This window comes from Protobothrops mucrosquamatus, unplaced genomic scaffold (genome assembly GCF_001527695.2).
Source record: "Protobothrops mucrosquamatus isolate PMUCROS unplaced genomic scaffold, P.Mucros_1.0 scaffold195, whole genome shotgun sequence".
Lineage (NCBI taxonomy): Eukaryota > Metazoa > Chordata > Lepidosauria > Squamata > Viperidae > Protobothrops > Protobothrops mucrosquamatus.
In genome coordinates, this window is record NW_015386551.1 from 240,221 (window position 1) to 264,614 (window position 24,394).

Below are 24,394 nucleotides of genomic sequence, written 5' to 3' on the forward strand. Positions count from 1 at the left end.
CCATGGCAATGGACCTAGGTATTTGCAAGACCGCCTCCTACCAAATATCTCCCTTCGACCAGTCCGCTCCCACAGAGAGGGCCTCCTTAGGGTACCGGCGGCCAGCCAATGCCGGCTGGCGACCCCCAGGGGGAGAGCCTTCTCTGTGGCAGCTCCTGCCCTCTGGAATGACCTGCCCCCCCCCCCGACCTACGTACAATTGAGGACCTGCGCCTCTTCCGCCGAGCCCTGAAAACTCATCTGTTCCATGCGGCCGGCCTGGCGTAGTTTTGATTGGGTTTTGTTAGGGGTTTTATATTTTAGAGCAGGCTTTTATGTAATATTTACTGTGATTTTTATTATTGCCTGTTCACCGCCCTGAGTCCCGTAAGGGAGATAGGGNTTGCTGTTTGAAATCCGAGGCATAACAAATCAGAATAGCACAAACTGGTGCCGGGTGTAAACCTGGCATTGAAACAAGCAAGCGGTTGCTGACAGGATGAACTCAAAGTGCGCAATGCTAAACAAAGCCCCTTGATGTCTGGTGTTCCTCCGACCTAACGCTGCATCCTTCCTGGCAAAGCTGCAACGAAGCTGCAATCACCAACACGTTGTCGTAGCAGAAGCTGTCCTCATGGAAGCCAGGCGCCCACGATACGAAGCGGGAGGGTGTTAACTTCCGGCTGCTAACCGCGGGAAAATCAGGCTACAAAGAGGTGGAGATGATGTTGTCAGCTACTCTTTGAATTGGATGGTGGGATGTCCACGACTGAGACGAAGCTGAAACATCAGACTGTGCAAAATGGCTTCCGTCTTAAGCAGAGCTGAACCACAATCGCTTTTGCTGCCTCCTGCAGCGTTTTGAGCAAAAGGCGAGAAGATTTTAAAGTACAGTAGATACGTTACAGAATGTAGCTAGGAACCTATTAAGAGCTACATCTATGTCAAAACCAGGAACACCAATTAGTTCTGCCCCATCAAATTTAAATGAACAAGTGGATAATTTAACGTGTTAAGTAACATGCTACGCACGTAACTCAGTGCACGCTTACTCGGAAATGTCTCGTATAGGATCACTGCTGAATCTCGCAAAGGAATTGCATCCTTTATTCTTACATTTGTACCCATTACTGGTAACGTGGGTTAAGAGAATTTCAGAAAAAAAATGTGTTTCCGTTTTGCTGGCATTCAAAGATCCTCATCTCTCCTAATCAAAGGGTAATTTTAATTTAGTAAATTGAGTATATTTAGAAAATTATAGCCCGCAATTATTTCCCGAAGAAATCGTTGTGTTTGAACCAGAGGAATACTAAATATCAAATCTAAATTATAACCTACCATTTACGTTTCTTCTTTTTCTTTTCATGCATCACTATACCAAATAAGTAAAACTCTTTAACTGCCTTGTTACTGTAAACTTGAACGGAATTTACCGTTTAGTACAGAACAAAAAAAAAAAAATGCCCACGACACTTAGGAGAATATTTCCCAGCATACTTTGCTTCACAAAACTCGCCTGCTCTGCTTTCAGTTGCGTTGTTTCCTGGGAAATATAGTTCTACAGTGCCGGCCGGGCTTCTGAAGCTATTTGTGAGGAGGTGCCAAGATGGCGGCCCTGTGGGGCGGCGGTGCGGGACATGCTGGGGCTGGGGGAACCCTCCCCATGCGAGCTGCCTCGGAGCCTTTGGTGGGCAATAGCTTTTCTTCTACGCAGGTACCGGCCGGTCTGGTTCCTCGGAACTGAACTTGAGAGTTTCATTCAGCCGGGTCGGGTAACGCTAGATGGACACGTGGAAGCGGTGTGTCTGGCATAGGGAGGTGGCACTGGCGGCAGCAGCGGCAGCGGGAACGCGGGCTGCGGGGGCTTTGGAATGGAGGCACTGGGAAGAATGCGGTAGAAAAGCTGCTCAGGGAAAGGAGCTTTGAGAAGCTAAAAAGCGATGCTTTGGCTGCTCTATCCTAGTTGGTGGCCATTTTGCTTGAGCTTCGATACAGTTGGTAATGGTGGACTGGCGGGCTGGAATGGGCGGACGATGTGCGGCAAAATTAGCGTGGTGGAGCAGATGCCCAGGATGGACTATCTGCAGTTCAGGAATTTGGGGCTTTCTGAAGACCGTCTCCCTCGTGGTGCAGGGACAATAAAAGTCGAGAGCTTTAGGCAAATGCAATCCTGGAATCGCTAGGTGTGGCAAGGCGTGGAGTCACACTTTTTGAGTTGTGGAGCATTTCGGTCTTGGTTGGGGTCCTTGAAAAAAGGTGCAAAAAGGAAAGCTGTTTGTAAGATTAGAGTGCTGCTTAATCGAGTCGTGGGTTTCAATTATTGTTTTGAATTGTTTATCAAAAGGGTACTCTTTGTGGCTTTAATTTTTCCATCGACTTTTAAAACTTTCGTTTGGTTTGTCCCCTTCCCCCAACGTGCTAAAAAAAATCCTTAAAGGAATTTAAGGAAGTGGGAGACCGGGGTATATCTAATAGGCTGATGGAGGTGCACCAACTAGAAAGTATTCTCCTATGTAAAAATGAATTCCAGTGCTTTTGCCTGCTTAACTACTCTGTTCTCCCCTCTTCGTTCCTGGGTGTGTTCATATCCTCCCACTTGCTGATCCTGTTCAGCCCCATTTAATGATGCTCTCTCTCAGCAGTTCTTTTTTAATTCTTGTATGTAAAAATCATTTTGTGTGCATAATCCTGAATGCCTTGTCCCCTTTAAATTAATTTTTTTTTAAAAAGTAATTTGCAGCAAAATCATTTCTCTTTAGAAAGCCATTTTAAGAGAAGTCATTTATGGAAACTTACTATACTATTGTACTAGAATGACAAATAGAAATAATGAGCTTGCTGTCTAGCAGTCTGTTCACTTGAAAAGTCTGCTGAAACTCCTGCTCTTCCATGCTTTTTCCTGCTACACATTATCTTCCACTGAGTATGATTGGAGATTGTGCCATAGCCATGAGAAAAAAAGAAAACATTTTGTGTTGCTGTGCTAAATAATAGTTAAATTTAAATGCTAAGTTACCAGTCTTTTGTAATTAAATTAAGATGTAACTCATTCCCTCAGAATACAAAATACTGAGGCTGTTTGATTCACATTCTTAAATAGGTTGGAGCAATAATTCAGTTTTGCCTTGAATCAACTACCTTTTTTGCTGCTCAATACTTTATCTTTGGAAGTTAATATTTTCTGTGCAAGCTTAATATGTTTTGCACAATGGTAAGTTTTTTTTTAATTCTACCCAAGCACAGTCATCTGTTTTCTGCCTGACATCTTCCCAATTCTGTAGGGTCTGATCAGAAGACAAGAGAACGTGGAAAGGAGGGCAGAGAATTAATGTCAATAAAAAGACTTGGAAGTGGGAAAAGAAACCCAGAAAAAAGGGAGCTTTAAAACAAAGCATAGGTATTGTGTTACGCAGCTTGAAAATGGGTGATTTAAAGCTTTAAACAAACTCTTCAGGAGTTTTGTTTGAACAATGTTTAAACTGTATTTTCCTTCATCACACAATTTAAATAATGCTTTTCTTAAACATATTGCAAACCATATTACTATATAAATGTGTTTAATAAATACATTTAGTAATATGTAATATATAGAGTGTCATATTGAAACTTGGCTCAAAGATTGGCTCTTTGGAACTTTTTGGGCTTGTTGAATGTGGTATGATGAATAACAGTGAAGTGCCCCCAAGTTTATGAAACTAAAGTGTTGCTTCTCCCATTTGTTTGCTTGGGGCAGTCTTCCCCTAGCATAGTGCCTTTCAGAGGTATTGGTCTTTCTCTGTTGGGTCACAGACTAATAATTACCGTAAGTAAGCATGAGCTTTGGAAGTTAGAGAACTGGAAACTGGGTACACTCATAAATCTGGATGCCAAAGATGTGAAATGATAACCCTTTAAATTTTGTGTCTAAGATTACATTGGTAATTAGCTGTGAAAGCAAACCAAATGATGGATTTGAGTCTTGTAGTAGTTTATAATTTCTGAAATTTCACTTCAATCATCATTAGAGAGTGCTTTAACTAATCTCATTAGTTTGTAGCAAAGAATCTGAAGCCTCACCTTGTAAAATTTGAAAGAAATTCTTTTGAGTAATTTCACATTCAGTTGACAGAATTAAAAGTAATATTTTTGTACTAGAAAGTATTTTCAGAGAGAGAAATGTAGTGAGCATCTTAATGCCAACTTTAGGTAAATTCATTGATAAACAGTATTAAGGCTTCTTTAGTTTTTCTGTTTTCTACACTGCATTACTTTTATGCCAGAAGTGTAATTATAGTACTTTTTTATTTCACAACAAAATAGTGATGTTCAGATAGTATTCTTTAAGAACACATCTCTTATTCTAGAGATGTCCACTTTCTTTGAGGGATGAGGGAATAGTGGGGGAACTGTATTAGTTCTATCAGCATGAATATTCAATATGCAGCTCCAATAAAGGAGGAGAATATTTGTAGCTCAGGTTGAAATGAGGTGTTCTTGGTGCTCTCTGAGCTTGGTTATTTTCTTGCAGATGTTTCATTAGGTAAACTAGGAAACATCAGTGTAATAGCAGTGCAATACCATTGATGATGTCACCTAGTTTGGGTAATGAAATATCTGCAAGGAAACAAGCTCAGAGAGCACCAAGGACTCCTGGGAGTGCAGCTCTACAAATGTGGCTGAGCATACTCAATAATAAGAAACACTGGGGGATGTACAGTGATGTTTAAAAGTTTGTGAATCCCTTTCAATTTTCAGTATTACTCCATAAATATAACCCCAAACAAGTCCTAAATCTAGATAAAGGGAACCCAATTAAACTAATGGCCAAAAGTATTTATTCATTTATTTATGGAAAAGAATGATCTAAGGCTACATATGTGTTTGTGGCAAATATGTGAACCTTTGCTTTCAGTAACTAGTATCTCCCCCCCCCCCCCATGTTTTTTCTCACAATTTAGCCCTCGGAAACCAATTAAAGCTCAGTATGCCATAGGTAAAAAAAAAGTCTGATGACAATGTGAACAAGTTTTCTCAGCTGTGGTAAAAAAGTGGTTTAGTATTATATTTGCCTTCTCCTCCTGTCCCTGGCTTCCTAGTGTCAGCATGCCAGTATTTAACTGTAAATTCATCTTCAGAATTACAGGAGTAGATGTTAATAACTGCATTAAAATTGATGCTGTTTAAACATTTGTATGTGTATTTTTGAAAGCTTGGTTCTTGTTTGTAAACCTTCATGTTAATTGGGATAACTGGGAGTTGTTCTATCTCATCTACAATGCAACAGGATGAGAGAGACTATTACAGGTTAATCAGCAAAAGAGTATGGGAAGAGACGCAATCATGTCTTGGTCTTCCCAACTTTCTGCAATTAAAGCATCCTGCTTATCTGATTAAAAACTTCAGTGAGCTTCTTCAGTGAGTAATTTGTTTTGCATTGTGCTTGATGACATAGGTGCAGGATTGTAGATAGTCTTGGTTGAAAAAGTTTGCATAAATTGCACATATGGGTCTGATAAACTAGAAGACTATTTTTGCAGAAGAGTAGATTTGAGTCTCAGAAATAGAATGTTTTATTTTAAAAGTCCAGCCTCTAAATCTAAGCTTTTGGGCAGCCTGGATACAAAACATAACACTCCAAAACATCAGGTATTTTGATAATAATGAAAATGAAAGCATTGGTTAAGAAAACTAATGATGGATGAAAATTGTAAAGTTCCCAAATTCTAGAAACTGAGACATGACAAGAACACATCTGGCAGTTGCAAGAACTTGTTTGCCTCCCTCTATTGCTGTTAAGCACAACTAGCATTCAGTTCCTCATTTAACTTGGATACTGGAGGGAGTTATTCTGTGCCCTGGAAGATAATGCTTAATTCACGTTTAGCTATTTTCATTCTTCTCATCTGATTTATTTTTATTGTCCCTCCCTTCTCCTGTATCTTCTCCCTCCAGTGTTTACTGGCAGAGGATTTGCACTTGGCATCTTTGGAAGCAGAAACCATCCTTGAAGCTGGGGAATTCCTGGAAACAATGCAGGACTACTTAGACTCTTCTGTCATTTCCATCATTGAAGATTTCAGCAGTTTGACTGAGGTGCGGTATATTATGTGTGCTTAGAGATGACTTGCTTCTGAATTGCTTTGTGCATGGTAACATAAACCAGGATGGGCTACTGTAAAGCCCTAAAAGAAAGCAAACATAGCTTACGTGGGAGGGGGAGTTCTGTGACGCACAGCAGTGTTTGGTCTATAGAAGATCTACAGTACTTCAGCCTAATAAGTGGTTTTATCTTGAACAGATAACAGTTATATATTGAATTCCTCATATTCACTTGTGTAGTTTTCTCAGCACAATATGAGAGGACATGGTCTTAAAAATGAAAGAAGCCCAGAGGTTGGACTCTTTGACACTTTTCTTGTGCCAGAATCCTGAAACTGAGATGCTGACTATTCAGACTTCAGCTCGTATTTTCCTGGAATGAAAGTCAGAGTTTCTGTTTTTCTGATGCTCTCAATTTGCCCTTGGTAAATTATTAGTATAAAATTGGGGCCATAGAGAAGCAGAATAATAGTTTTAAAAGTATTAGTTCTTGATATCACACTTCAATTTCTGTATTTGTGGAACAGGTTAGAATAGACGTAGGTACTAATTTTTTTTATCTCTACGTTTCAGGCTTTTATGTTCCAATTATTGATTGTTTGATGTTAAAAAGTCTGGGATTTTGACTTCAGAGTCCATGTATCTGATTTCTTTACTATGTAAATTTAAAACAACCCTACCTTTCAGATGTGATGGACAGCCAGGATGATCAATCTTCCATTCTCATGGTTCAATCAGATGGGTACAGTCAACACATGTGAAGATGACTGAGTTGGGGCAGGGTGATTGGGAGCAATAGTGTTATTGGATAATATTTCTACTGTGGCTTGTTCTTCTAATAACAGGTAAAAAGCCACATGGATGCAGAGAATGAACTTTCCCTGTTGACGGCAATAACAGATATTCTTGATAGCACGGATGATGAGACTCTGTCTCCCTTTGACCCTATTCCTGAATCTGAATTGCTAACATCACCCAGAGAAATTGAGAATTCTTCGGTATGATGATATTCAATTGAATGTTAAGTCATCCTAATAGTTATTGTACTTCATCTCTGGAAGGTTAATTAAAAATGGTTATTTATATTTCTTAATATGTCCCATAGTTCTTCAATTAGATTGTATAAGCCTATAATATTTAAAACAACAATTCAAAACAACTAAAACCAATCAAAACCAAGTTGGATCTAATCTAATACAGCATTAACTTTGCCCTTGTAAATATTTGGAATTACTCAGTGGTGGGATTCAAATATGTGAACAACCTGTTCTCTGTGTGGATGCCGCTTCCGGAAGTCCAATCTGAGCCTGGGCAACAAAAAATTAGCTACCAGTTATACCGAACTGGTGCGAACTGGCTGAATCCCACCACTGGAATTACTGCTTTATCTACTCTACTCAACTCTTGCTATAAGCTGCTGAGAGTCTCCTTGAATTACGAGATGGGCAGCAAATAAATTTAATAATAATTTAATAATGTCTGATTCGTATCAAATTAATTTGCATGTTTTCTCTTGAGTGGGATATAAATGATCCTCATATGTTCTTTCTTTGACCTGAAATATTTCCTGCAACATTTTTGTTTGTTTGGATGGTTTACTAACTCAGTACTTTCATCCCGTTAGTAATCTGTGAGGAATTGCTTTCTACTCTCAGTTAGCAGCTTTTGGTTTTCATAGACAAAATCTCAACCGCAGGGTAATATTTATCACCATTGTTGAAAATTATAGAGGCTTCTCCACTTATCAGAGGTGTCTGCAGTTTAATTTTCTCTTTAAATTGCATCCAGATTTATCAAATCTAACATACTGTATTGAGAACTCTGCAGAGTAAGAGTGCCCTCTATTGCTCAAATGTATCTATTTAATATTGTTATGGTGTTTGCAAGGTACATAAGAGATGTTAAAGAACTACCTTGCATCTGATTAAAGATAAGGAAAGATGTTTAATGTGCCTTTGAGTTATTATTTTTGGTATTTCCCAGTCTCAGTATCTCAAACAAGCATGAGGTTTCTTGTATTTTGATGTAATGAAAATGGATCATTACTGTAAGTTGTGTTATTTCCAAACTATTTTTTCCCCATCAGTTTCAGAGATTTCTTAGTTTTTCTCTGACACCCGATGAACAAGACTTACACAATATTGAGGATTTCCAGGAGCCTGGACTGTGCACCATTATGTCAAAGAAGGTGATAATATTTTGTGAAAACAGCCATAGGTGGCTCTAATTGATTCTGCTACCTTTAATTTCTGCTCAGAAAAAGAATCTTGATCAAGATTTGTTGTATGCTCTCTTTTGCATGTAACCTGCTGGGTTAAAAGCTACACTAATATTAAATTCCAGTACAGTAGAAAAGGGTTGCCCAAGTGTAATCTTTATGCTATATATCCCCACGTTTGAGGATTTAGCAGTCATACAAGCTAGTAGAATGAAAGGAGTGGGTATATTCTCTGTTTCAGTCTTTGCGGGCTATGTTTCATAGATATAGTTTAAGCACCCTTTAGTAAAATTGCGGGGTTGTCAGAAATACCTTTCCAACAGTATTTTGGTTACTTTCAGTTGTTTTTACTTTGTTGCATAATCTCTTATTTGATTCGTATTTCCCTAGGTTGAAGCCAGTACTACCGGCATTCCCTTCTCATTATCTTCAAGTTATCCCAAACTTTCAGTTTTTTCAAACAATGTGAGTAACAAAGCATTCTGGGAGGAACAGAAGCTCTTCAAGAATAGAGAACAAGAATCACCTGTGCTACAGAGCAGTGATGGAGAGGAAGAAGAGGTCACACAAGGATGCAGGGAAAGTTTTACGGCAGTTGTGAAGGAGATGGAACCTGAGAGAGACCTTGATGAATGTGATGATCCCTATATCATTGCCGCAGAAAATATTTCCCTTGATGAATTAGTGAGATCAATGCACTCTTACTGCCAGCCCACCCTCACTGTATGCCTGACTTCTGATAATCAGTCCCTTGCTGAGAAGAATCTCACAGGCCCACTTGTCTTAGAAATAATGCCTGATGGTGGAGAGATCATGATGGGAAAAGAATTGCCTGAGCTTGACTCATACAAACAAGATGGGAAGGTAGTTAATGCTATCCTTCCAAACATAAAAGATGGTCATCTACAGATAGAGGACACTCAGAAATCAACAGATAATGAAAACAATACACCTGTGCCTGCCTCAGTGGCTCCAAAAAATGCCTCAAAGAAGGGTCAGGTATCTACAAATATTAAAAAGAAGAAGAGAAAGAAATCCAGAGAGGAAACAAAGTATCACAAGACCATAAACTGCCAACAAGTGTCTGCCTGTCCTCAAATGCAGACCAGGATTGATGCAAAGAAGTCTATGACAGACTCTAGTTTTCAAAAAAAAGAACTAGAGAAAACTGGAAGGAAAAAATTGCTCCTAAATCAAGTATCTCAGACAAAGGAAATGCTTGAAACTCAAGTAGAATGGTCAAAATGTGTGAGGGAGGAAGGATCCAAAAATCCACTTCTGTCAAGCTTAGTAAGTGCAAGGAATGTGCCATATGCAGAGGAGCCCACACAAAATCTAGGGAATGCAGACCTTGTGCCTATAGTCCAGAGGGATGTCCCAGGAGAACCCCATGAAAAAAGCCAGTTCCTCCTACCAATGATTGAAATGTCTAGCTCAGAAACTTCCCAAATGCTCCCTGGTTGCACGACGGATCTTACAGGACAGCCGACCAAGGATACACCTTACTTTGAAAATCAGGAACTCATCTGCCCTCCAAGGGAAACTAAACCTCGGCCTCTCAGTTTGAGTGAATACAGGCAGCGCCGGCAGCAGCGCCCGTCTAATAATGACAGTATCCAGAACACCAGAGAGAACCAGAGTGCCAGCAAGTGGCCCAGCGTTCCCAATTTCCCTACAGAGTTGGCTGACCTTCCTTGCCTGAGAGCTCTGCCACCCACCAAAGCTGCAGCACCTAAACTTGCAAAGGAACCTGAAAAACCTGCCGCCTCCCCCACTACTCTTGCCCCTGATGACAAAGCAAGTGCCATGACCCTTTCCATGCTCTCTTCCGCTACAACTCTGAAACAAAGAGATCCTCCATCTTCGCAGAATGTCTGCGGAGGTTCTCAGTCTCCATCTTCGCGGCTTCCTTCACCTACACCTATTGCTGTAGTGCCTGCTAGTAAAGTATGTGCTTTTTCTCACATTGGGCCACAAGTGCCTCCAGCATTGTCCGTACCTCATGTGCCACCAGCCCGAGATACTTTCCTACCAGCTCCTCCTAACCACTACAATTTGGGCTCATCCCAACCAGCAGGATCTTCATGGTCTCACTTTGCTCTTCTACCAGCTAATTACCAAAGTTTGCCACCACCACCACCTCTTACTGAAGCTTGTTCTCCTGTCTTCCATACAGTCCCCCCCTTACTCCCTCCAACGTGGCCTCCCCCACCTGTTCCTTTGCCTTTTGTTCCAGCCCTGCCTTATGGCTCTGTTGAGTGGGCTCCACTGCCACAGTCTTCCTACTGGTCTGGAATACCAGTGCCACCTCCAGTGTTGCCTATCCCATATGGAGATCAAGGAAGTCTGAGGCAAAGTCCTCAGGTTGGCACTTTACCTGCTTCATCTCTTTCTGATGGATTTCCTGGCCAGCAAAGTACAGCTTTAGCACCAGAGTCCTCCTGTATTGGATTTAAAAACATGGTCAGTGAAAGTCAAAGCCTGCCTGTCCAGATATGCCAAGTAGAAGCTCCTTCAGCAATCAGGGCAGCTCCCAGAAAAATATCTGATCCAAGAAGACAAACACAGCTCTCTACAGTTCAGTCTCAAACTGAAGTAACTTCAAGCAGTTCTCAGTCATTGGAGAAACTGCCTTTGTCACCATCAGTTGATAAGCCTTCAAAAGAAACAGCATCGACTCAGCACGGGAGCAAAAGTTCTGCCCTGCAGTCCTTAGGGGTGCCCCTTCCTGTGCCCCCTTCTCATCAAATACTGGGAGAATCTGCTGGTAAACTGAAGCTCTCAAAAGAAGACTTTCAGCTTATAGAGAAGAACCCTGAACTCTCTGACTTTGTAGAAACTACTACTGTTACTGTGGCTCAGAACAACAAGAAGCCACCAGCAGAGGGACATTCTTTCCTTTCAGTTTCCTTGGCACCTGGAAAACAAAAGGAACCAGCTGAAATCCAATCAGATGTCACAGAACATGCCCTTGTTGCTCCCAATCCCTCAACATTATCAGGGCCCCAGAAAGTACAGAAAAATGGCCATCTTTCCAAGAAAACATCATCATCCATGTGGAAAAACCAGCCTTTCATCAACTCTGCACAGCATAAGCATGATAAAGATCTTTTTCACTCATTTATCAATGAGATTGGTGAGTGTTTGTGTTATTGAAAGTGACTTTACTGAACATGGCTAAGGAATGTTGGCAGTAATATATGGGGTTAAAGCTTAAGACACAAATAGTTCCATTTGAAGATGCTCTGGGGTTGTGCTGTCTGTGAAAGCAATATTCTTCTATTCTCTCTTTGTCCAGGGATTGCTAATATTTTTTTTAAAACTGCAACTTATATAAAGTTCAGTATTTTGTGTTTTGATACCCATGTACATATACTCTAACATACTCAGTCAAAAAAGTTGCTTATTTCTCCCAACCCATCCCAGTTGCTGACATGGTTGGGAGAAGAGGGACAGTGAGCAGAATCTGTGTACAACTTGAGCCAATGAAACTTGTTCTGTGAAGTTACAGAGCACTGGCCAGTGTGTGTAAAATTAATATCTCTTTTCCTCCCTTAGGAATTGAGGCTTCTGACCTACCTAGCCTGCTAGAGCAATTTGAAAAGATTGAAGGTGAGAATTAAACAGGGCAAGTAAACCAAGATGTTGACTTTATGTTTGGTGCCATTAAAATATTTAACTTTTTTTGCCTAAAGGTATCCAAAGGATCAAGGAATACCTTCCAGCTTCAAAGGATTTTTCATTAATTTGTGGCTGAGTTTCAGTCTAGTACTCAGGTCTGATTTGTTTAACCCTAGATTATTAAGTGAGAGTTGCTTGGGTTTGTACCACATGCGAAGCCATAAACTTATTTACAAACCACAATGTGTTTACGCATTGTTTAGGATGCAGGATTATACTTCTTTCTCCTTCCCTCGTCAGATACCTCCCTGGTTTTCTTGTTCTAGCAGTATTTTTGTTTTATCTTTTCAAAGTGCTTTGTGCTCATGATGAATTTGAAGCATTTTTTAAATAATTAAAGCTTAGATGTTTAACAGATCTGTTCCTACTTTATTAGAGTAGCATCACCTTGATTAAGCACCGTGTTTTAGAATCAGATCTTGCCTTAGGGCTACTGCTGTAATATATTTGACTTTTTTTGTTGTCACTGTTTTTCAGCCAAAACAGAAGCATCTACTGTATTAAAGAAAAATAAATCTACAGGGAATAATGGGTAAGCATAGGCCTTTATCCTGTTTCTGTTTGGCAACTTAATACAGGTAGTCCTCAACTTAAAACCACAATTGGGATCAGAATTCCGTTGTTAAGCAAGGTCGTTGTTAAATGAGTCATAGTAAGCATTACGATATTTTTGCCTAAGTTGAAATTAAAGAGTTTTCATTATGTCTTCTGATGTTTTGAAGGACTTTAGTTGGCTTGTGCCAATTAAAGCCCTTCAGAATATCCTAAGTAAACCAAAAGACCCAGCAGCCCCAAAAGAAAACATGAATTATCTACAACATACGGTGTAATGACTGCAACAGCCACTATGTAGGACAAACAAGCAGAAGACCGGCAGAATGCATCCATGAACACCAATTATTCAAAAGACATGATGAAACGTTTTTAATTTCACAACATATGAACAGACCTAACCATAGTTTCAACTGGGAAACTGACCATCCTAGTCCAAGCTAGGTCCAAAAACGCTAGGGAATTTCTAGAAGCCTAGCACTCTGACAAATTAGCCATCAATAGACACATAAACAATATCTACATATTACCCAAAAGAGATTATCATCAAGCCAAACAAGAACAAAAAACCCAAAATACCTCCTACCAGCAATCAGCATCCAGATGAGCCTAGATCCGTGGTGGCGAACCTATGGCACAGGTGCCGCAGGTGGCACGCAGAGCCCTCTCTGTGGGCACGCACGCCATCGCCCCAGTCCTAGGCCTTCAGCTGGGTTTTATAAAACCTTTTCGCTTTAGGCCTCCGCCTCTGTGTGCAAAAAAAAAAAAAAAGAATCTATTTCAACTTCTCAGGGGAAAAAAAAGATCTCGCAAAGTTGGAATTGATTGATTGAACTTTTTAGTCCCACCCAGTCTGCCATTACCACCGCAGCCACACCCACCCAATGGGCCACGCCCACCCGGCATCTGACGATACATAAGTGGGTTTTGGGTTGCAATTTTGGCACTCGGTCTCTAAAAGGTTCGCCATCACTGGCCTAGATTAACTCTTAAGATTAGCATCAGACCAACAATCAAGTAAACAATACCACAATCAAGGACCTGCCAAACAAGCCAACAGGAAACAGCCCAACCAAAGAACCTCTAAGACCACCCCCACCAACATTGACAGGGCAAGCCATTAGAATATAAATTTAGAGCAAATCCCACTCCTTACTAGCACTGATGTTACCTAGTTTGGGTAATAAAATGTCTGTAAGAAAACAACCAAGGTCATAGAGTGTCAAGGACCCCTCAATTCAATCCTGAACTATTCTTCTTTATTGATTGTCAATATACACTGCTTCCCAAGCACCCAAATTTAGATCACATGACAATGGGAGTGCAGTGATGGTTGTAAGTGCAAGGACCTGTTGTAAGTCACTTTTTGGGGCCATTGTAACTTCAAATAGTCACTAAATGAATGGTTGTAAGTCAAGGACCACCTGTAATATTATGTTAGGAAATAGGCAAAACAGGTTAGTCAAAGCTAGGGCATCTTGACTTAAATTTCCTCTTATGCCACTAAGAAGCTCTAGCACTCTTTGTTTTGGTGCTTTATATACTAGGTAGGGAACTGTGGAGAATATTGTTGAGAGGTGGAACTTTGTTTCCTCTTTCAGGTCTGAGTTACAATGGGAAAAGAAAATGGTGGACCGGCTTCATGCACCAGAGCTCATCAATGTTGCAGGTAAAATTCCTTTGGGGAATTCTGAAATGGAAAAACCAACAAATCTCTTTCCTAGGAGTCTTTTGGTCACTGAGAGGATGATAAAGGATTTGTGATGTTTGATACTTTCTTTGGCATAACAAACTTCCTTAAGCACCTTAGTATATTTTTAAGATATCCCATTGAACAGTTCCTGAAGTACATGGAGGGACTTTGAAGAGTTTATCTAAAGCAGGGGTCCCCAGCCCGCGGTCGACGGACCAGCAGCGGTCCGCAGCATGCCAACAACTGGTCCGCACAAACAAGCAAAGCCCCATCTGTGGGATGCAGGCAGCACAGAAAACCACACCCTCTCTGGTCCATGGAAAAACCTTTCTCCATGGAACCGGTCCCTGATCTAAAGAAAGCCTGTTCTGTTATGACTGTGGAGGGAGATAAGATGAAGATATAAAAAGTGGGTATTCATACAGGTTTTGAGAATACTACACAGGTATAGAAAATAGTTTAAATACTTTTATACTGCTTTCCATAGTAGAGGAGGGTGGTTTGCTGGGGATGGCATGAGTCTTTACTAAGCAGTTCTAGTAGAAATAATCTGTTCAGCTCATGATTTTGTGTTTTAATTGATGCTCTATTTCCTTCTTTCCATTTTTATGCAGGTTTGACTCCTCCAGCCACTCCACCCCATCAGCTGTGGAAACCTTTGGTACCTGTCTCATTACCGGGACAGGATGGGTCCCAAAAAGATACCAGGCTTTTGAAATCCCTAAACAAATTCCACTGGAAAGCTGTAACCCCTGTCCACGTAGGCTCTGGTGAGCATGACTATTGTCAACTAACTGTTGCTCAGCCAAAGGGAGGTGCCAGATGGAATATTAAACAGAACTTGGATATTACTATAAAACCTATTAAGACCCTAACAAGACAAGTGCTAGATCAAAAAACCTCTGCTGATATAAAAAGGCCCCCTGCTGCTGTTAGATTGAATCCTGTAGTTCCTACTTGTCAGAATCCTAGAGAATTTGCCAACCATGTTAATTCCAACAAGGGCCAGACCAAAGATTCCAGGACTGTTATTGCTGACTTGAAACCTACTATCCCAAGTTCAACGTTGTTGGAGACCAGTCTTATACATCCATGCAAAGAGGCATTAGACCATCGGACTACTATTCCAAGGTCCATGACTGGGGGCAATGATGATCCATGCTCTGTACTGCTGTCACCGGCTGCATCCCCTTGCCGAGATTCAGGAGAATCAACATTACAGCAACTTCAGGAGATACAGGAGAAACCTCTTGCTTCGAAACGCTCCTTAAGATGCTACCGGAGCAGACAGAGATCAGCTAGTCCGGAAAGCCACAGGGGCAGAAGCCGACGAAACCATGCTAGCCGGTCCTTCAGTTCAAGCTCTGATGGTGACAGTGATACTTCATCATCTTCATCGTCGTCGTCGTCGTCATCCTCTTCTTCGTCACAATCACGTTCTCGGTCTCCACCATCCAAACACTGGCGAAGGTGAGTAATATTTTCCCCTTACATAGATTCAGTATTTCAAGAATTAGGTGTAATTTTTGCTGAAATAATAGCTTTATTTCATGGGGTCCCATGCTCAAGAAGAGATGCTAATTGAACAAAATTAATGTTAAAAAATATTGGTCGTGAATGGTTGACACAAATATGATCTCTGATAGATGTCTATGAAGATTCTCAATCATCCAGGTCATAGTTGTCTCCAAGATGCTTTTCAAAAGTCTAGTTGCCTTTTGAAAAGCACCATTGGGAGGATCTCTGATAGCAATACCAATAGCACTTAGACTTATATACCGCTTCACAATGCTTTATAGCCCTCTTTAAGCAGTTTACAGAGTCAGCCTATTGCCCCCAACAATCTGGCTCCTCTTTTTACCAACCTCAGAAGGATGGAAGGCTGAGTCAAACTTCCAACTGCCAAACTGCTAGCAGCCGGGAGTCAGCAGAAGTTGCCTGCAGTACTGCACTCTAACCCAGGGGTAGTCAACCTTGACTCTTTTATGACTCGTGGACTTCAACTCCCAGAATTCCTGAGCCAGCTTAGCTGGCTCAGGAATTCTGGGAGTTGAAGTCCACGAGTCATAAAAGAGCCAAGGTTGACTACCCCTGCTCTAACCACTGCACCACCAGGGCTCATATGATAGACTCCACTTACGACATTTAAAGAATGTCATAAATTCTTTACACCTTTTGTTAACTGGTTGTTGTTTTAGGAATGGCTATGTGTTTTAGGAAGGACTGCTGTATGTATATTTTAGGAATGGCTGTATGTATGTGTATGTTCTATTGAATAAGTATGCTCATGCTGATTTTCTCTCAGCAATTTAACTTAATTTCTCCTTCTGGAGATAATGTGTAAATTGTTCAGTTTGTCTCTAGCTCTCTTTTGTCTTTATTTTAATTGTCTAAATTTTGTTTTCTTTTGAAAACCACAATTTAGGTTTGATATTCTCTTTCATTGGCTCAATTTGTTTGTTCGTTTATTATTTGTTTATTATTATTCTGAAGGTTTTCTTAACTTTAATTTAGTAAATAATATGCTGAACTATTTTACTGTTACTTGCAACCACCAGCAACTGGCTCAGCGCAATATATTAAGTTACAAACTAAATGAATCACATTATGAGTTAGTATGTGATCTCTCTATTATAGCATGGGAAAATAGTGAGAAACTGTTCCAGAATTGGCAGCTTGAAGATCAATCTTATCAGACTTGCTCATTCTTCTGAATTATCTTATCACTTTTTTCTATAAGTGGAATATAAAAAAACGCAAAAGTCTTGACTTACCCAATATATATCAAGCAAATAAATTTATACTTTCTACTTAGAAAGCTTGATTTCCCAATTTGCAATAGAATGTAGCATCTGAGCATATGCGGCACTTAACAGTATTTCCTCTACTTTAAGAATAAAATAGCTTAAAACTGGTGCACATATGTTTGAAGTGCTGTTAGCAATGTGTTTATTTCTTGCAACGTAATTTGTTTTTGTACTGGGTCACACTATTTGTTCATTTAGCTCTGTAGTGCCTAAACTAACTAGAGATTGAGGTCTTTTGCATCACCTACTACTAATCTTTTTAACTGGAGGTTCTTGGAATGGAACTCGGTCCCTTCTAAGTACAAACCATAGGCTTCTCATAGGGGAACATGTTTGGGTTTCCTCCTCCTTCCAGATGTCGTTCACGGAATTCCAGCTCTTCTTCCACTAAATGGAGCCATTCAAGGGGCAGGTCCCACTCTCCCTCCAATTCCTCTTACAGATCACGATCATCCTCCCGGTCCCCTTCTCCTCACAGAAGGAATAGCTACAGGAAAAGGTGAGAAAATGGCATCGTTCTTTCTCTCCTTGATTCCTAGCTTGTTGAGGCATTGAAATGTGTTAGCAAAGTTTCTGGTTTTGGAACATCCTTGTTATTTTATAGCTCTTTACCTCCAAATCCAAACCCAAATTATTATTTGGGGATGAGATGATATACAGTGAGTGAAACGGATTGGTCTAGAACAGGGGTAGGCAACCTTGGCTCTTTTATGACTTGTGGACTTCAACTTGCAGAATTCTGGGAGTTGAAGTCCATGAGTCATAAAAGAGCCAAGGTTGCCTATCCCTGGTCTAGAATCTACAGTATATTATAATCAAACTATCTTAGAAGCTGAAGTATTGTCTAAGAAATCAAATTAAACATAATTTAGAGTTTCTTCTCTTTTGGGGGGGTATTTTCCCCATTGGTTTATAAAGTTTCAAGCATGCCTGGAAAAAACTTGGCCTTTTATATGATGTTCAACTAGAATTGTTAGCATTTGTTAGCATTTGCCATGCTAATTAAAGTTGGAAGTCCAGCAATGTCTGGAAATTTCTCACTTCTACTTGAAATATTTGGCAAGATATAACGTCATAAACATTATATAAAGATTCTACCTAATGCAAAGTAATAAGTTGTTTTTAAACACTGAGGTTTTTTGGGATGATATTTCTTCCCATAAGTACTTTTTTCATACTAAATTGGTTTTTTTCTCAAATAACCCAGAATACTGTGTTTAACCTAAAATGCATGCAATAGGAAAATCTGTGATTTCTTTTCTCTATGAGCAATTCTTGTACTATCAATTTTTTCATCTAGATACCTAGAATCATTGCTTAGACTTTTTCTTGCAAGCCACCTGGGGCCTGTGTTTGTCTTATTTCTGTTCAAAGATCAAATGGGCCCATGATTGCATTTCCTAAGCAAAGAATCAAAACATTCTTTTCTGTTTACTGCCATTTTATTTTTACAAGAAAGGTTATTAATGAATACTGAATAAAACTGTAATTTTGTCTTTCTGGTTTTTTTTTAAAGCTATAATTCTAGCAGTTCCTATGAACGTTACCAAAGGCAGAAAAACAAATATAAAGAACGTGCAATCGTGAGTATGTTTATTGTACAATAATATTGTGGGAAGAATACGATCTCCATATAAGGCTGTTTTTATTAGTTACTTTTTTTAAAAAAAAAAGTCTGTTTTATGTAGAATTTTCTTCCATAGAAAAGAATTGCAGGATAGCACACTATATAGAAACATTTCTGTATATCAGACATGGATTGAGCAGAATCCATATTGTTTGCTAAATCCAATAGTATTATCCAACTACAATTCAGTTTTAATAATTCAGATTCAATCATAACCTCTGTTTCATTGTGATCCATACCTTAGAAAGGATTAGTTGAGATCATTGTTTACTAAGAATGTGGGTTGGATTGGCTGGCAAGAGAAAAGTGTCCAAATAATAGAACTGTGACTGAATACTGGCCCTGAACTGTGTGCATAGGAGGAACGCCGCGTTGTCTTCATTGGTAAGATCCACAACAGGATGACACGATCAGAGTTGCGACATCGTTTCTCTGTTTTTGGGGACATTGAAGACTGCACACTGCACTTCCGGGAGCATGGGTAAGGGGTAGATCTAACTTTCCTTTGGGCAAGTGTCAAACCTATTGGATAATATTGAGCTAATGGTAAAAGGGAGAGAAAGAAATGTGATTTTCAGAAAAAGCAGCCATTCTTCTCTTTCTTCCCTGCTTATCCTGCATTATGTATATCATGACAGTTATGACTTTTAATGCATAACTGTCCTACTTGATAGGGATAACTTTGGCTTTGTGACTTATCGATACGCTGAAGATGCCTTTGCTGCTATAGAAGGTGGACATGCACTGCTTCGTCCTGATGAACAGCCCTTTGATCTGGGTTTTGGAGGACGTCGACAGTTCTGTAAAAGAAGCTACGCTGACTTAGGTGAGTCCATGGTTGGAGACTGAAGAGTTGAAATGTTGGGCATCCAATTGATACATTTTTGTGCAGAAGATTTGAACAAAAATCTGATACACATCTGGAAAGTGCTCCCTATTGAAAACACAGAAAGTTTGGCTTAAAGTACTGTTTGGTTTGGTTTGCATTGTATATTGTCTTGTAAAGCCTATCTGTGCACTGGTTTAGATATTGTGGTAAATCACATTGCATTGATCCATAAATAATGAGTTACAAATAACACTTTTTATGGCTTCATGTAGCTCATTAAATAAAAACCAGACCACAAAATGACTTAACATGATGTGCAAACCCAATTATAATGAACTAAAGTCTGTGTGGAGTAAGGAACTAACATTTCTAATATGCATATCTGGTTGTTAATTCTGATGTATTATTGTTCTTGTGGTTTCAGATTCCAGCCAAGATGACTTTCAACCTGCCTTTCTGAAAAATAAATACGATGCTCTTGACTTTGACACCTTATTGAAGCAGGCTCAGCAAAGTCTGCGGAGGTAGTGCTAGTTCTCCTGGGCTCAGTTGCCCAGTAGGCATCTGCCTACACCAGCCTTACCTCAGATTGGTTGCAGGGGCAAACAGCCCCCCTCCGGCCCAGCTCCGTATCCAGCATGATTTTTTTAATGAAATACAAACATAAAAAAAAATATTCTGGGTTTTTCCTAAAAGCTATTTAAGGGAAGGACCTTTGTTTAACAAGTGGGATAGGAATGGAAATACATTGACAATTTCTAGTCCACTTAATTGCTATGCAGACAATAAAATTCCAACTACAGACTTAACAAAACTATGGCTGTTTCTCACTCTTTCACTACAAGGATGAATTTTAATATTTGTTTCTCAGAGTTTCTTAGACCAAAAAAAAAAAAAAAGACAGCCAATGGCCAGTATTCAGAAGGTAGGGGTGGAGGGAGATGGCAACAATAGAGCAATTACAAGCTGCATTCATTATTTAAAGGATCATAAGCTTTACATGGTTGTGAATGAAACAGGCAGAGAACATTTTGAGTTTCTTGGATAGCTTAGCACAGTGGTGGCGAACCTGTGCCACGGGTGCCAGAGGCGGCACTCAGAGCCCTCCCTGTGGGCACACGTGCTGTTGCCCCAGCCTTGCCTCCCCCCGTGACCCCCTCACCAGCAACCCCCCTACAGAAGAGTTGCCCCCGAGCGTGGCCCAAGCAGCGCAGCACAGCCAAGGACATGGCAGCCAGGCAGTGTAGACAAGACACTGACCTCACGCCCCAACATGCACAGTTGATGCTGCAGGGCGCGGGCAGAGGGCATGGCTGCCATGGTGCTGCTGGGCTGCCTGGGCGATCTGCGATGGGCCCTGGAGGCGTTGAGTGGCCCTGTGGGCAGGCAGGGTGGAGCGGAGTGGGGGCGGGGCAGGGGCGGGGCCAGTTTTTGGGCACTCAGTCTCTAAAAGGTTCGCCATCACTGGCTTAGCTGCTTTGTTCTCTTACTAAGAATCCCTGCCTAAACCTTTCAGTTTATTCTTCTTTCATCTTTATGAATCTCTATAGCAAACAATGAAAATTCTCCTTTTATCTTGATTAACAAATTCTACAAAAAGGTTACGGTTAAAGAGGTGAATAAAGTTGTGTACTAAACATTATATTACCATTTTATGCAAAAATAATTGCATATTCTGATTTTCCTAGTGATTTGCAAAAACAAGGAATTATTCATGCCACTGAGCCCTTATCCCGAGCATCTTACTCTGGTTGACTATGCTGTCTGAAATCTCATTTGATTTTGCTGGCTGAAAGTCCAAATGAAACTAAAATCATATGCAAAACAGATTTGAAAATGTTAAAGAAAATGTGTTGTCTGCTAGAAGTAAATAGTACAATATGGGCATTTGGGGGGGGAGAGGGAGAGGGAGATAGCAGCAAAGGACAGAACAGCAACTCACAGCCTGATAATTTTGCTCATAACCTATTTTGCCTTAGCTGTTTGCAAAAGCTCAGGCAAAGTGATGACTGTTCTACTTGGATACTTACAGTAGGTTTTCAGAGATGCTGTTTCTATGGGAGATATTCTACCTTGATGCATGTGAGCAAATAGGGTTGCCTTTTGCCACTTGATGGTATTAGGCATAAATCAAAACACACTGAAGCCAGAAAAAAAAAGATTTATTATTTACTACTGCTACTACCATGGAAAGACAATATTCTCAACTAATGAACGTCTACCTACCTCTTTTTTGGTGTGTATATGGAATTGCCCACCACTTTGTTTTGAAGTGACTGTTTACAAGGCTTAGAAAGTGGATTTTATAGTATGAATAGAGTCTGGTTTCATATTACAAGATTTATGCCACAGTATTTTATTATTGCATTTTTCCAGTAAGAAATACAGAATTGAAGCATGTTATACACGTAATTTAAGGATTATAGTGGAGACTAAAACTCAGCAGTCCAGTCCACCTATCCCAGATATAAACATAAAGCTATGCAACTACATCTCTAATAACTCCAACAGCAGATGTTTATAGGAGTACTGTTTAATTGATTGAAACAGATGATAAGCCAAAAGTTCAATCATTGTCAGTTCAGACAATAGGGATCCTGGATTGCTTCAAGAAAGTTCCTTGTGATAATCATTCAGAAAATATATAAATGTCTAGAACAGGGGTCTTCAAATTTGGCCCTTTTATGACACGTGGACTTCAACTCCCAGCGTGCCTGGCTGAGGAATTCTGGGAGTTGAAGTCCACAAGTCATAAAAGGGCCAGGTTTGAAGACCCCTGGTCTAGAAAGTCATGGTGCCATCTAGTAATGGAATGTAGAAATAAAAAATCCTCAGTCTTCAGCAAATGCATTCCTGTTTGGTACATCCACTCCCACGTTAGTCCATTTCATTATTCTTCACATAGTTTTCTATGTTCTCATTCTTTTGACCAAGTGCCAGGGTTTGGGGGCCTATAAGTCTACTCTTTGCCAGGATGCTTCCTCTCCCCTCCACCCTTTGCCAAATTTTCCATGTCTCCCAGTGGCACTTGTCAGCCTGCTGTGATAGCATCAATGTGTGGCTGCTGCTTTTTTACACACAGGCACACTGGCTGAGGAATTCTGGGAATTAAAATCCACAAGTCATAAAAGGGCCAAGTTTGAAGACCCCTGGTATAGAAGGCACAGATAGCCGAAAGATAGTATTTCCTGTTTAAAAATTAAAAACAAACTCTTGCCAAAGAATTCAAATTTCTTGGATATCAATTGTGGCATTTTCACAAAGGGGTTAGAATTGCTAATGAGTTAATGACAACTTTTGTTCTCTTTTCAGGATAATAGTTGTGCTTATTTTCAGGATAGTAGTTGGTGTGAACTTTGTCACTTCCAAAGGTCCAAGGAGTTGCTAAAAAATTCTAGTATATATGAGGGGAGTGACAAACAGCAGTTAATGAGTAATATTGCCATGGGTGGAAAGGTTTAAGTAGACCTGTTGCAAGTGGAGATAGAAAACAAATTATTTATTAGTTCAAAGCTATAGCAGTAGCCTTACTTATAGACCAGTGTTTCTCAACCTTGACAAATTTTAAGGCATGTGGACTTCAACTCCCAGAATTCCACAGCCAGTGGAATTCTGGGAGTTGAAGTCCACATGCCTTAAAATTGTCAAGGTTGAGAAACACTGTTATAGACAGACATGAATAGAATCAAGTGGTGCTTGAAAGTGATGCTTGAAAGATTTGAAACACTTGAATTGTCAATATTTTTGCATAAGTATAACTTAAAACAATCTGTTTTCCACATAACTTCATAAAATTAGATATGAGTAAAAATGTTATACTTGTTTATTTAGGGAAAAGATCCAAATAGTATTTCTGGTCTACATTTCCTGTGTATACAGAATTCTTAGAGTCAAGTTATTTTCTGTTTTTTCCCCCTTCAATGTTGAAGTAACATGAACTGCTAGGTTTAGTTCTTCACTGCCAAAAGGTTACACTTTGGGATGGATCGTTTGAGTAACAAAACTTCAGTTACTTTTGTGTAAGTGTTGAAGCATATGGTGGAGGTTTTAATTTGAAATCAGTAAAGGTATATTGTAAGGGATTATTTTTTACTAGCATGCAGGTATCTAAAACATGCAAAGATGAAGATAGACTCTGTCAACTAGAATAATCTGATTTGAAATTTCAGTTTTTTCATGAGATGGGAAATCATTAGATGCAAATGCTGACCTGTTTGGGCTAGTAGTTACATTTGAATGCTTCTATAAAATGGCTGATTTGGGAATATGCTTTGTCACAAGATAGAAGTACTATGAAAGACAATTATTGAAACTATATAACAGGTCACTTCATGTTCTAGAAGACATTCTAAATAGGTATAAGTAATGTCTAATCATCACTATAACATGGCACAATTCAGACCCATAGTTAATTTTACAATTATCCACATTTCTAGGAAACTAGATCCAATTTTAAGAAAGATAACCATGTCAATTTTATGGAACCAACAAAGTTGTCTGACTTAAAAAAAGAAGCAAATAATTGAAATATGAGACTATTGTTTTTTCTTAAGTTTCCACAGAAATGGAAATATGGCCATTTTACCTTTAATCATCGTATCACCACATTCCTGGATTACCCAGCCATTCTCTCCACCACCTCATTCACTCCAACTATGGGTTGTGATCAATCTTGCTGCCCTCTTAGGCCTCCATTATGCAGTAATGATACAGTACACTGAATTTTTAAGGGCTCTTTTTTACTAGCTGGAAACGTGTCAGGGTGAAGCAGTGACTTCCTGTCAGCTGCTATTTTTACTTGTAAAAATGTCTAATAATATAATCAGATGCATTTCAGAGTTTATAGTGGAAATTTGGAGACCATCCTTTGATTTGAAATGTCACCGGCTGCAAAAATACATTTCCTTATCATTTTTAAAACAGTAAGAGG

At 39.8% G+C, this 24,394-nt stretch overlaps 1 protein-coding gene across 1 annotated transcript; it reads left to right on the forward strand.

The window, feature by feature from the left end:
* Positions 1-1,565: 1,565 nt before the first annotated feature.
* PPRC1 (PPARG related coactivator 1) lies at positions 1,566-20,269 on the forward strand. The gene is made up of 14 exons (XM_015813793.1): positions 1,566-1,693; positions 5,911-6,051; positions 6,903-7,055; positions 8,144-8,245; positions 8,666-11,411; positions 11,834-11,887; positions 12,434-12,488; positions 14,110-14,177; positions 14,816-15,671; positions 17,364-17,507; positions 18,525-18,591; positions 18,995-19,116; positions 19,310-19,461; positions 19,889-20,269. The coding sequence occupies exons 1-14, from the start codon at positions 1,586-1,588 to the stop codon at positions 19,990-19,992; spliced, it is 4,872 nt and encodes a 1,623-aa protein (XP_015669279.1). The 5' UTR covers positions 1,566-1,585; the 3' UTR covers positions 19,993-20,269.
* Positions 20,270-24,394: the final 4,125 nt, after the last annotated feature.